General features: G+C 40.9%; 1 protein-coding gene across 5 annotated transcripts in view; it reads right to left on the reverse strand.

Moving 5' to 3' along the window:
• Window positions 1-6,476: 6,476 nt before the first annotated feature.
• LOC108032065 (ichor) overlaps window positions 6,477-14,641 on the reverse strand; it is a 36,892-nt gene continuing 28,727 nt past the window's right edge. For all 5 annotated transcript variants that reach the window (XM_050888569.1, XM_050888570.1, XM_050888571.1 and 2 more), the window contains one exon: window positions 6,477-9,682. In XM_050888569.1, the coding sequence (XP_050744526.1) occupies window positions 7,828-9,597 (1,770 nt within the window). In that variant the 5' untranslated portion in view covers window positions 9,598-9,682 and the 3' untranslated portion in view covers window positions 6,477-7,827. The remainder of the gene's footprint in view (window positions 9,683-14,641) is intronic.

A 14,641-nucleotide genomic window follows, 5' to 3' on the forward strand; every position in this document is an offset into this window, starting at 1 on the left:
CCCAAAAATTGGTTCTGAACTTTGATGAACTCGGCTTAGCGGATACCCTATTCATTTAACCCTTATAGAATCTCCTTAAATTTTCATTTCAAATATTTCTTAATTCCTGAGTTTAATTGCTTAATATATAAAAGCTTACTTAATTTAGACAAACAAATATTTTAACTATTTTTCACATATCATAGCTGCAATATACTCAAAAATTAATTTAATTAAAAAAATTTGTTTAAGAAAAAAAAGCAAATACATAAGAATGAATTTATAAAAAAACATCTTTAATGAAGGTATATAATTTTCACACAACTTTTAGGTTTTAAAATTCTACTTTCTTGCTGGTCCGTATTTCAGTTCTGATTCTAGAAAATTAAGATGCACAAATTGTCTATATTCTGTAAAAAAATATTTTTGTCTAATATTTTGTGAACGATTTTTATTTTATATTTCGTATTTAAGACAACCAATATAAGAATGATTATTTCAAAAAATTTAATGTATTTTAACTTGAATCCATGGACCATTCCACCCAGCCTCCCAGGGGCCTTTGCTTGATTTAGCCCTGCGCTTGGGACTATGACGACGGGTTTACATAAATTCCTAAAGGCCAAGCCCCAAAAATAAATTTACAACTGCTTTAAGCTCTGGCAATTCAACAAGTCGTTCGGTCTATGTGTCTGTGTGAGCGGTTGAGTGCTGGTGTGAGTGCTTTCTTCGAGCCAGTCTTTCTTTAAGCCAGTTCGTCAGCGTGATTTGGTGTTGTTGTTGCTGCCTTTGCAGTTGCCATAGGTATTGGTATTGGTATTGTTGCTGTTGCTGTGGCTGCTGCCGCTTTTTTTTTTACTCTTTTCTGGCTTGTTTCATGTTGACCCACTTTTGGAGGCAATACGTGAGCAGGAACAGTGGGCCAAGGCATCGGTGAAAGCTCTCTCTCTTAATTTAACAATTTTTAAAATCTTTTTATAAATATAATTTTAAAATTTAAAAATATTTATCAGAACACAGACTAATTTATTTAAAAAGAACTGTTTTGCTAAATTAACACAATTGTAAACAAATGCTTTCCTAATTATAAATGTATATATTTTTATAAGTATAATGTTGTTATGTATATTATAATATTTTCAAATTATTTTGTAAAAATTCCATATTTGTTTTACAGAATTGGTGATTATTATATTATTTTACTGAAATATTTTATATTTTGGTTCATTATAAGCTTTTAAATCTTATAGAATTATATATAAACTAGCACTCTAAAACAACGAAAATATTTATATTTAAGAAAAAACATAATGATTGTGATTCCTGTGACATCCTCCATAATTGATTTAGTTCTAAGTGCATTTTGGCTATTTTTGCCCCACGGTGGCGGGCAAAAAAGTCATAAACTGAATTGCCAACAGGTTATGGCGACGACCACGAAGACGACGGATGGCTTTGTTGCTGTGGCTGTGGCTGTGGCTCGACGGCGAGTAGTAAAAAGGGCCATGACAGTGACACTTTGAAGTTTGAGGTTAAATCGTCAATGTTGTTGCCTTGGTCTTGCTCTCTGGCTGCATTGGTTGATATAGCTGTGGCCGCGGCTGTGCCTCTTGCCTCTTGCCCCTTGCCCCTTGCCATATTCCCCAACATACTTCGTGCGGCATTGTTGTGCTTCATCTGGCCTTTTCTGTTACTGTTTTGGCTGCTCTTTTCGCCTCCTTTATTGTCGTATATTTTACACAGACTTGCAGTGCACTGCAAATCAAAAGACTTAGGCAGCGAACTTGCCAAGAAATAACTTTGAACTCACGCATGCTCGCACGTTTTTATGTTTGGCTTATTAATTATTTTTTCGCTTGTCCGCCACTCACACACACGAGCTCGGATTTGAAAAGTGAAATTTCAAAGTAGAACAAGCGGCAGCAACAGCGGCAGCAGCAACGCACGTTTAGAGGTTCCAATAAAAATGGGGTCACTTGTCGCTGGCCAGTCGGCGAGGCGAGCCCCGTCCCCCTCCCGAAAGCCCCCGGCAGACCCCTGGAAACCCCCTTCGCAGCCCCACACTGACCACTGGTCGCATAGATCACGCGCCGTCTGTTGTTGTTGCTGTTGTGCTACCTCTGTGGTTGTTGTGCCGTTGTGCATTGTAAATTAATTGCAGTCGCGTCGCGTCTGCTTGGATTTTTGGCTTGAACCGTTCTCAACCAGTTTTTGGGCCATCCATCGTGTGTGCCATTAAAATGCACCACGAACTTGACAACGAAACGGAACAAATGGTGAAATATTTCTCTTCGAGCTTAAAGACTTTCCCTGTGACTAGATATAAGCACTAAGTTCTGGTATGTGATACTGGTTGAGATAAACAAGTTTTTTAATTAGGATTATCCCAGGTTTTGGGGGTAACTATGAATACGAAATTGAGATCACAATTTTTTAATAATTTAAAATTAAATTTGCTTGGAGGATAATTATATTTAAGCTAAAATTATGAATTTTTATCAGAGTTTTAACTTACATTAAACACTTTTAAAATATATTATTTATTTATTGTTTGGAATATTTGATAATTTTTTTATGTTAAAAATTACATTTTGTAATTTAAGCTCTTATATAAATAATTAAAGCGATAATTCCCTGCGATAAATACCTAATATCCGGTGTATTCTTGCCTTTGATCTTGTTACAATGCTTTGAAACTGTGTTGCCTTCTGATTTTTTGGTTCGTAACAATAATCAAGTTTAATTGCGTATTTCATAAGATTTTCGTTGTGCACTGTTTGCTTTTGCTGCTAATTAAAGTTTGCAGCTCGGCAGCAAAGAAAAAGAACCATAATAAAACCAGAACAACACTTAAATATTAATAATTGATTATAATGTTATTACAGACATGATTTATTCTCATTAGAATCTTGGTCAGCCGATCGGCGAGGCGTGAACAAGTGCGGCTATGGTTGCAAAATCAAAAGTTGCACTTGGGTTATGAGTTTAATTTTTTAATTGCCGAAAAAGAGCGAGTGCATAAATTATGAACATTGCGAAATTCGTGCCAAACAAGTCCAAGTATGGATCTTCAGCTCCTCCACTTCCGGCACGCGATCCGTTTCCGTTCTGCTTTGCCTTGCCCTCCCCCCACCGCCCAACGCCCACTGTGGCATCAATCAAAGTCTCAATCAAGAGCAAAAGTAATCAAATCCAACAGCAGCAATATGGGGGAAAAACACAATCCAAACAAATAGAGCCGAGCACAGCACACACAAATCACGGCCGTAAACAAAAAGGGAAGAAGTTGGGGCGACCGTAGCAAATAAGGCAAAATCGTTAAAAATAACAATATATATGGGGGTAAAAAATGGAATGGCAGAGGCAGCGGCAGCGGCAGCGGCAACAGCAATGGGCCACGAACAAAAAGACAAACAACAATACACACACAAAATAGAAATGGAGAGCAACTTTCACCCAAGGTCATTGTGTCTTTAACTGCGCCACAGCGCAAAACAGCCAGCCAGCCGACAGCGGCAGCAACATCAACAGCAGCAACATCGGCAATAGCAACCAGCAACTTGCAACCGCTGGACAATATGAATATGCGACACGACACGATCGTCCAAGCGACCGCCGCCCGATTTGCTATTTTGCACAAAAAACAAAGGCCAGGAAACGCAGTCTTAGATGGGCGAAGATAGCATACCCTTACCTAAAAACATACTATAAGGTTTTGTCGCTGCTGAAAAATTATCATCCAAAAATATTAATAAATACCCTTTATATTTATTTATCGTTTGTAAAACTACTACTACTTCACTTATATTAATTTTTAATTTTATTTTAACTATTGGTTAATTTTTTAAACGAATATATTCCAGTTTTGGAAATACCAACATATTTGATTAGCCAATCTTAAAAACACAATAAGCACTCAATAAAATATTAATTGTTTGGTACGTTTAAAAAATAAAATTTCAAAATATAATGGTTGTTTAAAAGGTTTTATGGTTTTGAAAATGTTTATATTATTTTAGATTTTATTTTCTGCTTTTAGTCCTGTATAGATATTATATTATGTCTGTAGCAAACAACATACCCTATCGAAGCGCATAAAAAGACCAGCTAGCCTGATTGTCTGTCAAGTCGAGGAGTGAATCAGCGAAGGAACTGGAGAGTTCGAGGGGGAAAAGTTATTTTCTTCTGGCTGCCTTAGCTACTGCATGTGCCAAAAATAAACTGAGGCAAATTGCAGACTGAAAAGCAGCTGAAGCTGGTCTCCGCAGGCTGGGAGCTCTTTTAGATGACTGTAAGTGTTTTTTTTTATATATTTTTGTAATTTCTTTCATATCAAAATACTTAGTATTTTAAATAGCTTTCCTAAGTTTTTTTATTTGGCCCAATCTCTAAAGTATCTTTTTACTCTCCATCTTCATTAATGTTTGCTTGCTAAGCTGCTTAGCCCAACCTAAATGTCTGCTTAGGCATCTCAATCTTGGGCGCTTCAATCTGAGGATTCCCCATCATTCATATTATCTACGCCGACACCTAAATCTAGGTCATGCCTAGCCACATTGTTAGCTGGCTGCAATTAAGTGGCCGAAAACTAAGAGATGAGAGAGTGGAAAATTACTTTTAATTGACACAAAGTTTAATTAAAAATGAAGAAGAAAACAGATAAAAGAAATTCCCCAGAAGCTTGTCTTTTACGTTTCTAATGCATTTCAAATGACATCATTAAGTTCTCTTTTGCCAAAACCTCTAAATTAATGACCTGAAGTTAAATGCAGAGAAAGAAAAAATGTTCATATTTTTGGAATTCTTTAATTTTTGTATCTTAAAAAATATTGTTCTAAATTTGAGGCTAAACTTTGGAATTTGGTGTTTATGTATAAATAATAATTTGTATTTTACCTTGTAATTTTCAGTTGTTTTTACTATTTTTTTTTAAGCTTAATCCATTATAACAAAAGCTTAACCCATGACAGGCGACGTGCCGCAACACGTAGCACAGTTTGATTAGAACAAAACGAAGCCACAGCAAAGGCAGCAGAAGAGCAACATAAAGGCAACAGCAGCAGCAGCAGCAGCAGCAGCCATGATGTTGCATAAATTTAAGTGCCACAGATACAAGGCGCGAGATACTGAAACGAGTTACAGATACATCAAGAAGCGGAGGCAGGCGCGCCAGAAGATGGGGTCTCTCCTCGGACTCACAGGCGGCGGCATAGAAATGCGGATGCGAACCGGAGACCCCACTTCGCATATACATACACACACCTTATATATGTACATGTATATATGGGTATGGTATATATCGGTGTCTACCTCCAGTCGGGCTGCGGTGAAAGAGCAAAGTATCTTAGTATCTTAACATTTCAAATCCGCTGCGGTTCTCTGTGGAAACGAGTCTGGAAATTGGGTCAGTGGCACAGTATGCATGGCATTCTCCGTCTCCGTCTCTGTATCTCTATCTTGTACTGTGGTCGTAGTCGTATCTGTGAGGTACATATCCACACAGGCATACATAGCCCACAACTGAGTGGGCTTCGTTTCTACGCCACTTCGTCGGTCTTTCTTTGGCTCTTTCTTCTGCGCCTGGCTTTCTTTGTGGTCAATATAATGATTCTGCCCGACTGGCTGGTTCGGTTTAGTTTGGTTTGGTTTCTTGGTCCCAACTTGACTTGGCTCGCATATTTTTGTGGCCACTACTCCATTTTATTTTTTATTTTTGTACCCAAACGTGCCTCAATGCTACGCCGTCAGGTTGCTAATGGGACCTTAAAAGCGGGTCCGTGGGGCGTGCGGGGCATAAGCAATGGGGCAACACCCAAATGTCACTCACTTACCTTTGAGATTCCATCTAAAGCAGAAATTACCATACAGATTACTCATACGACATGCGGTACCAAACACAAGAAAACACAGTAACAATCTTAGGCTTAGTTTGTTTTGCACATTTTGAATGACATTTGAATTTATTTAAATATAATTAATTAAATATTAGGCATTAAAATTATGAAATAAATATTTACAAATCGAAATGTGTTGAACAAAATTCAAGTTTGCTTTTGTAAAAATAAATAAAATTGCACGATAACTAAAATAACACAATTAATATTGTCTTCTCATTAATGAAATTACACATACATTTAAATTAGAATTAAACTAGTTTATGGTTTATTTAATTGTTGGTTCTTTTCGGGTGCTGAGTGTGTCCAAGGATTAATGATAAATAATTTCGGGTATATCGAACATAATTTAAGGTTAAGATTAACGTTAAAACTTTAGCAACAAACTTTTTAAAAAACAAATTAACAACGCTTTACGATATTGGCTAAATTAAATCGAGTTTATTACTTGAGTACATTGCTAAACGATTTGCATCATTTCCATCGATCTCGGTTTAGATTTTTCTCCATCAACGTTTCGTATTTTGCAAACTGATTATTATCAATAATATTTTGCCAAGCCCGCTAAAAATTCTTAGACCTATACATTTTTAAGAATAGCGCTTTTCCATTGGTTTGTACATTTTAAAAGTAATTAATTTAAAATTGTTATTGCTTTTGCGTGATTAGTGTTAGATTAAAATGTAATTTGTATGCGTCACTATTTCAGTTTTCAACATGATGAGGTACAGACAACATTCAGAACTTTATACAACTTCCTCTTACTCCCCCCTCCTTAATTGGTATTATTGTCTAGATTGTTATTAGATACGATTTACCTGTGCCAGGACCTTTGTTGCTCGAAGTTCGCGACCCTGCATCAAAACAGAACAACAGTTGCAGAATGACAATTGGACGCTTCGTTGTTCTTACATTGCTTGTGGTCTCTTTGGGTTTTCGCTATCTCTAAAGAACTGGTCATGGTGTGCTAAAAAGGGTTCCAAAAGCTGATCTTGTTGGAGGTAGTAGGTTGATGGTAAGTAACCTGTCGAAACTGATCTTCAGGATCTATCATGGGTATGGGTTTTCTTTTATTCCAAAAATATTGCTTAGGAATTTTGATCTTCCTTTCAAAAATTAAATTTTTTTCTTACTTGTTTGAAGTATTTAAGTGTTTAATGGAACATTTTTTAACTGTTTGATATTTTTCTAACCTTTACTCTCACTAACTACGAATAAGCGAAGAGATCAAAAGCAACCAACAACAACGAATATCAAAAAGTGTGTGTATGCCACTGCGTGACCTCTTAAGCATTTATCCATATAATATGTATATATAGACTGGACCATCTCCGAGTTCTGAGCGATACTCAGACATAATCCTGGCCGAGCACTGGCACACACGCACACAGAGAACGCAGGGAGAACGCACCCAGCACTTAATTTAGATCCTTGGAGAATCCAAATTACAGAAAATTATAAGATTAACAAGAACTTTAACAGAACAAAGAATATATCATTCGCTGACAAACTCATAAGTGATATGAAAACAATTTCTAGGGTTTTTGGTGAACTAGAATAGCTGCAAAAAAACATTGCTACATTAAGGCACAATTTCAGGAGATTTGAAATCCCTAGAGATTTGAGTGACTTTTCACACTTTTGAAAACCAAACTATTTGTTTTTAGATCTACAAAGATATTTTCAATCAATTCTCTAACTATCAGAGAGCAGGGATATATTTTGTTAAGCATTTGGCAGTACAGTAAGCATAAAACCTCAACTTTTCTAAAAAGAACTCTGCAAATTCCACCTTTTAAGGACGAAATTGAGGTGTTTCTTTTTTGAAAAGCGGTGATTATACCAGTTCCGTTCCCACCATATCTAATCTTATTTTTCTGTGCTGCGAATGGCGCCTCTCCCTGGGAGATGCTACTTGGTTGTTCGTCTATAACAAAAAGCTCGTGGAGGAGCGTCAGTCACGCCCAATTCTCTTGTGTATCTGTTGATGTTTGAGCAGGTGCGCCTTCTGGCGAAAGGCCTTGGCGCAGACGTCGCAGCGGAAGGGTTTCTCGCCCGTGTGGGTGCGCAGGTGCACCTTGATGTTGGACTTGTTGAGGAATCCCCGATTGCAGATGCTGCACCGGTGCACGGGCTTCTCCTTGCCCAGCAGGCCACTCAGATCGCTGGCACTGAAGCCGGACGGCGAGATGGCGCTCATTTGGGGCGTTGTCGGTGGACCACCACCCTCGCCCTGCTGCTGCTGTTGCTGCTGCTGCTGCTGTTGCTGCTGGTTGGACTTCTTCTGGGAACGCGATCGCTTGGCCTTGGGCGCCCCAGTTCTCATCTCCGAACCCGTCGTGCTGGCCGTCGTCGTGTGCGGATAGTTGCCCAGGAGGTCTGGGGAACACAGGCCATTATCCTTGAGGGACAGGCCCGAATTCTGCATGGAGTAGCCACCCTGCTGGTGGGGATGATTCCCCGCCGCCTGGTTGTTGGTCGGATTGCTCAGATACCGCGGATTGATCATTAGCCCGTTGGGATTGTCCGTTGTGCTGACCACCGATCCCGGTGGACTGCAACTGCTGCTGGTGGCCGCCGCCAGTTCGTTGCAGTACGAGGTAGATGTGGGCGCCTGGGGATCTCCCTTGATCCCCGCTCCGGGATTCCCTGCTCCTCCGCCCGAGGAATTGCCATTGGGAGGACCATTCTGCAGGCGATTCTGGAGGAGAGGCATGTAACCGTGGCTCAGTAAGCTCTGGAGCGTGGAACTGCTGGCGTGCATGGGCAGCGGGCTGTGCGGCAGCATGAAGTCCCCCAGGGAATCCTGCTGCGACACCAGCACCTTGGCCGACTCCTGCTGTATGCAATTGCCATCGATCCAGGCGTCGAGATCCATCCAGCTGTCCCGCGTGTCGTTGTTGTCATCCTTGTCCAGCTGATTGGGCACCGTGGTGTCCGCAATGGCGGAACCTATAATGGCGGCTATGTCGTCTATGGAGTTCATATCCACGTACTCCGTCAGATCCTTGTAGATCCGAACGCCGGAATTGTGCAGGGAATCGGCCACCTGGTCGATGGGCGTCAGGGTGGCTATGCTGGGGTTGCCCGCTCCATTGGCCGACGAGCCCGAGCCGGAACCATTCATCACACAGCTATCGGCCACCGAGTAAAGCTTAGAATCTAGTTGACTATCGGCGAAGAGCTTCACGTCCGCCAGGCAGGCATCGTTGCCCCCACCGCCGCTCCCACTCAGGACACTCTCTGGCAAGCAGGTGGAGGAGGAGACTATGTTGTGCTCGTTGGAGTTGGAGCTGCTATTGCTGCCCCCATTCGACTGCGTGGTGGATGTGGGATTCGATTGGTTGTTCTGCGGGTGATAGGCACTCTGCATGTAGTTGTTGTTGCTCTCATCCGGCAGCCGTTGGGCGATGGCATGGTAATGGTGGCCGGAGATGCCATTGATGGACAGGTGGCCCGTGTAGCCGGTGAAGGGCGGCAGCGGTTTCAGATCGGACAAGGCGTTCAGGGACGATCCGTTCAGCAGCAGATTGTCCAGGACGTCCAGCGAGTTCTTCTGGTCCGCATCGCTGGGCAGGGAGTCCAGTTCGTGCTCCAGCAACAGCTTGTGCCCGTCGAGCAGGTACTGATCCTGGGCGGAGGTCTGGGGCGGTCCCCAGCAGGGGCTCATCAGCAGGCTCTCAACTTCCGATTCACTTGGGCCGTTCATGCTGCAAAACTTCATTGTCAGTGGACCCAGGCGATCGAGGCGAATCTTCCGGCGATCCGAGGGTTGTCAGATCCTGCGCTATCCAAGGGCCAAGTGTCAGCTGGAAAGATATTAGACGGGGAATCGCATCTTAAGTTATGAGATAAGGTTTAGGAAGAATATGATAAGGGCTGTCTACATATTAGGATGTTAGAACTTAATGTTAACTAAACTTTATTTTTGTTTTAAAAATATATTAAACTTTTTTAAAATTTTTATTGACAGTCTTTGAAAAAATGGCTTTAAAGAACTTCTGCATACATAACTGCGAGGTAAATGATAATCAAGTTTTACCTTAATTACAGTTTCTCCTAAAAACCTGTAAGTTCCAACACAAAAGTATCTTCATTCATCAAAATTAAGCTTGGCTCACTGATCCACTCTTAGATAAAATATCTCTGAAACCCCCCTATTATCTCTAAGACAAAGAATAAGCTTGGAACACAATTAAGCTTACACTAGCCATCCGCTGTGATGACCCCACCTTTTCCATACATAATTAATACCAGGTTCCTGCCGACCCAACCAAGAACCCCAACCACCTTGCCTCCCTGCACTTGCTGACAACCTGACACATCGATCCCGACCCCCTGATAGTCCCCACTAATGATTCTTTAATATGAAAATATTAAACAAAACTACGGCCCGCCCGTTGACCAAAAATATATTTTTCCACGGGGCTTACCCCACTCCCCTGCCCCTTTTCCCCAGCCCAAAAGGAGATTAAGGTAAGACATTCGATAAGCCCTAATGTCCGTAAACAAGAAGAAGAAGCAGAAGCTGCGGCATGGGACGCATAGGAAAACGAAGAAGAAACTAAAATCGATACCAGAATCGGCCAATAATAATTTCCAGCCGGTATTTGGGTCAAAACATTAATAATCAGTTAAATTAGCATATAAATTGGTGGCGATAGAGCGAGAGGGGAGCTCAAAGCGGGAAAGAGAACGCATTTGGCCACGAATGTGTGATCGGATTCGATATTTGTATTGCGATGGTGCACGCTTGATTGGAGCCCAAGTGGAAGTTCTCCACCGAAGCGACATCATATGAAAGACCGACAACGAAAGCGCAACCTAAGACACACAGGTGTAGACCCAAAAAACTATGGGAAGAAGAAGCAAAGTCGGCCCACACTAAACGGACACACTGGAAATTATAATAAAATTCTTTGTTTTTAAAAATATTTTAAAATTGGGATCGATGTGTTTAATGCTTAAACATAATTTTAGAATGTTAGAATTTGTGATTAATAAAATAAAAAAATTTTAAAAATAAATAAAAAATCTTATTAAATCATTATTTTTTCTGAGTGTATAAGTTCATTTGGTTAACTAGTTGGAACACAAAACGAAATGAAATGAAAGAAACGGTAAAGCAACAACACTCCCCCCTTTTTCTCTCTCTCTTTTGAGCATAAACAGTTAACTTGATTTCGAGGCCTGGCAAGAAAGAAGAAGACGACGGCGAAGAAGAGGCAGTGGCAGAGGCAGAAATCAAAGCTAGACACTGTCCAGCTGCAAAGAGAAAATTTCGCTTTCAACAGGTTGGCGCTGGATCCACCAGCAACATGTTGCGCTAGCATGCGGAAAGAAGAAGAAGAAGAAGAAGCGGCAACAGCGGCTCAGCCGACGTCGGCGTCAAGCCAGGTAAGCAGGCGCAGCTAAGCGTGGCGACAGAGCAGCGGCTGAGGCAGAAAAACTACCGTTAGCCGAGAGACGGCCAGAAGAGACCTGCTGACATACTTCCGTGATCGGCAAAACCCGAACCGCTTTTGCCGAAGCCCGGCTTTTCTCTCCCTCTCAGCGGGTATCTCTCTCCTTCCCGCTCTCTCGCTCTGCCATTGTAATTGTGGAGTCTTTGGATGCTCATGCTCATTCTCATTACCAACTTTTTGTTGGCACAGTTTCGGGGGATTTTTGTTTTTGTTTCAAGCCCGACTTTGATTTTGTGAATTTCAGAATACCAATCAGTACACTAAGGGAAAATAATGGAACAAAATAAAAGAAATGGTATTATTTGAAGATAATTAAAAAATATGCGAACTACATAAAAAGTAAATTTAAATAGGCGTATACGGAGGTATGTAAAATAATATTACTTTCTAGGAAATATTTTAAAATAGATTCAGTATTAACAATTTGAATAAATATTTTAAACAAGTATTTTTAACGAGTGTATTTATTAGGCTCATTTCCCCTTGTACAAGGTACTAAAAAAGTTAAATATATTTTTCTTGACACACTATACAGACTTTTTAGGTCCAGGTTTCTAAACTTTAAACATCATAAAACACATTAAACATTTCCAATAAAATCCCCATACTTTGAGTGTACCTTGGGGCGCTACAGACCTGAGTGAATCGGGAATTGAAATTGGCGTGAAATATTTTATGGCAAACAGAAACGCCACTCATTCCCATTCCAACTCCCATTCCGATTCAGATGCCGTATTCTATATCTGAATCTGAGTCTCCCATTGTTATTGTTTGACTGCGCGTCAGATTTTACACATTTTTGTTTGGCCGGCGTTTTATTGTTGCTGCTACATGAGCATTTTGCTTTTAATGAGCCACATTGTAACGGTGGTCCGCTGCTCCGTTTGCATTTGAATGCCCACCGTCCCACAGCCACAGACACAGATACACCCATACACCCACCTCTGGGAGCACACACCTGAGGGGCCCCAACACCATCACACGACGTGCGGGGGCGCGCCGCACAATGGGCCGCTATTGTAATTTAGGCTTGTAAATGGTCAGCAGGCCGCACAATGGACAATGTCAGCCGACGGAGATCGGCCGTGGGGGCATTATAATTACTGCTATGTCAGTCAACCGGGCTGAAAGCCTTTAACGGTTACTCCGAACGAATTAGTGCGAATTTTTGACAGCCGACTGATTTTATGACCTCCCAGTTGATTTTTGTTTGCAGCTTAATGTGTTGCTGATGTTGGTTAATAGTTCAATTATAAGTGGGAACTGCATTGGAAAAATTGTTAGTAAATTTAATTTAAAATAACTGTCATTTGATAGTATTTTATTTAATTATTACGGACCCACAAACAAAAGACTTAAGACACGAGCTTACATACTACTTACAAGTTCGTGTCTTGAGTCTTTTGTTTATTTAGTAGGTCAAAATTGTTTTAACTAAAATTACTACAAAAGACTCAAGAAACGATCTTGTAAGTAGTATAAAAGTATTGATATAAGCAAAAAAATCTTCTAAACATAAGAAATGTTTTGAACCACTAGAGATTTATCCCCAATTAGCTAAACGATCTGCTGCACCAGTATACTGTTCAGATAGCTCTCCGAAATCCCTTCACATTCGCCCTCAAAGTCCCCGGACAATTGATCGACCAACTATCCCTGGTCGAAGACAAAAAAATAACTTACTTAACCATCTAACAGGCAACTAAACGTCTGACCCGAGCAATTGACCAGCGAAATGAACTCTAAACCGCATCAACAAACGAAGGAACGGCAACAACAGCTGCTGATCAGATGGAAATTGAGTTCTTAACGTTTCCTAGAAAACTCGAACGGAAATTGGTCTTAACCTTTGGCGGCAATCAACTTCCGTTTAAATGTTCGAACACGATGCGGCGGCAAAGGTCAAAACGTTTTGGCCAAAGTCAAGCTGCAAACACTTTCCACCCGCCTCTTCACGGACCCGAAAATGAAAAGAAAAATCAGGTCGGCATTGGTGTTTTCCGCGCGGGGCTGTTGCGGCCAGCGGATCGCTGGAAAAAGCGAATGAAAAATTATTTGATTGCAAAATTTACAACCGCAAAAAAAGAAAAACCGCACGTACCAGCTTCCACCATAGTAAGATGAAAAACAAAAAACTTTGACCAAGACCGAGAAGCCGAAAAAAGCCTCGGAAACGTGTGGCTTGCATTGAGGTCGCCATCAGTCATTGAAGGTTTGCGATGCTGTGCGCTTGCCCCGCCCCCCTCCTCCGCCCCTGGCCCATCTATCTCGGCCCACTCGGATGTGGATGCAACAAATTGTTGGCAGTGAAAAACGAACGAGCGGGTCGAGAGACGAGCCGACTTGAGTTGGCCAGTCCGCAGCTTGTATACTCTCGGGAGCCTTTCTTATAGATGTAATAAGCCCATTTTTATTCTATGGCGAGGGCCTGTCTGAACTATCAAAGAAATGGGTTCTCACTTCTGGTCAGCAGTCTGGGACTTTTTGTTTATACTCTTCAGTTAACTGACCTATTTTGTTTTAAGTAACTAAAAGTGTTAAATCTTTACCAAGTCAAAAACACTTATTAGTTAGTCATTCTTTATAAGGTTTAATTTAAGAAAGAGAAGAGTATTGAGATAGTGAGACCTTGGCTAACTGGAAACTGGCATCATAAAACTGGGAAACCAGCAGTCAGCGGTGGGAAACGTGCTCGGTTCGTAATTCTTGATTCTGCGCTCTTGGTTCCAGTTCTTCATCTCCTTGGCAGCTGCGCACTTGACCGCACATGTGGCACGTGTGCTGGATGGCATAAGCTGGACACTGGCTGGCCGAGCTGTAAGAACTGTGGCATGCCCCTCCGGCACTCCTAGCCCCTCCGGAATGACTAACTAACCCAGAGACAGACGGGGAACCAAAGCCAAGCCCATCTGCAGACTGGTCAACAAATAGGCGCAGCACTTCGCTACAGACGCTATCAAAAGCTTGTTTTCTCAAGTGGACACAGAAAGAAATTTTGGACTAAAACATGTAATATTGTTTTTATTATTTTAGAAAATTAAAGAAATAGTTAAGATATTAATATATTTTATGTTGGTTAAGGTTCCTTCATGTAAAAATGTTTAATTAACAGGGTTTTAAATTCTAATTAAATTCTAATTCAATTCCTCTTAATAATTTTCCTCAGTGCTTATTGAGGAACATGGTCAAGAAGACGTTAGCAAATGGGTGGGCGTGCCTGTCGTTTATCAAATGTATCGCTCGTATCCATCTATATGCAGGTAAACTGTGTTGTTAGAGGTGTAAATTAGGTTTTAAATTAAC

The sequence above is a fragment of the Drosophila biarmipes genome, chromosome 3R (assembly GCF_025231255.1).
Source record: "Drosophila biarmipes strain raj3 chromosome 3R, RU_DBia_V1.1, whole genome shotgun sequence".
Taxonomy (NCBI): Eukaryota; Metazoa; Arthropoda; class Insecta; order Diptera; family Drosophilidae; genus Drosophila; species Drosophila biarmipes.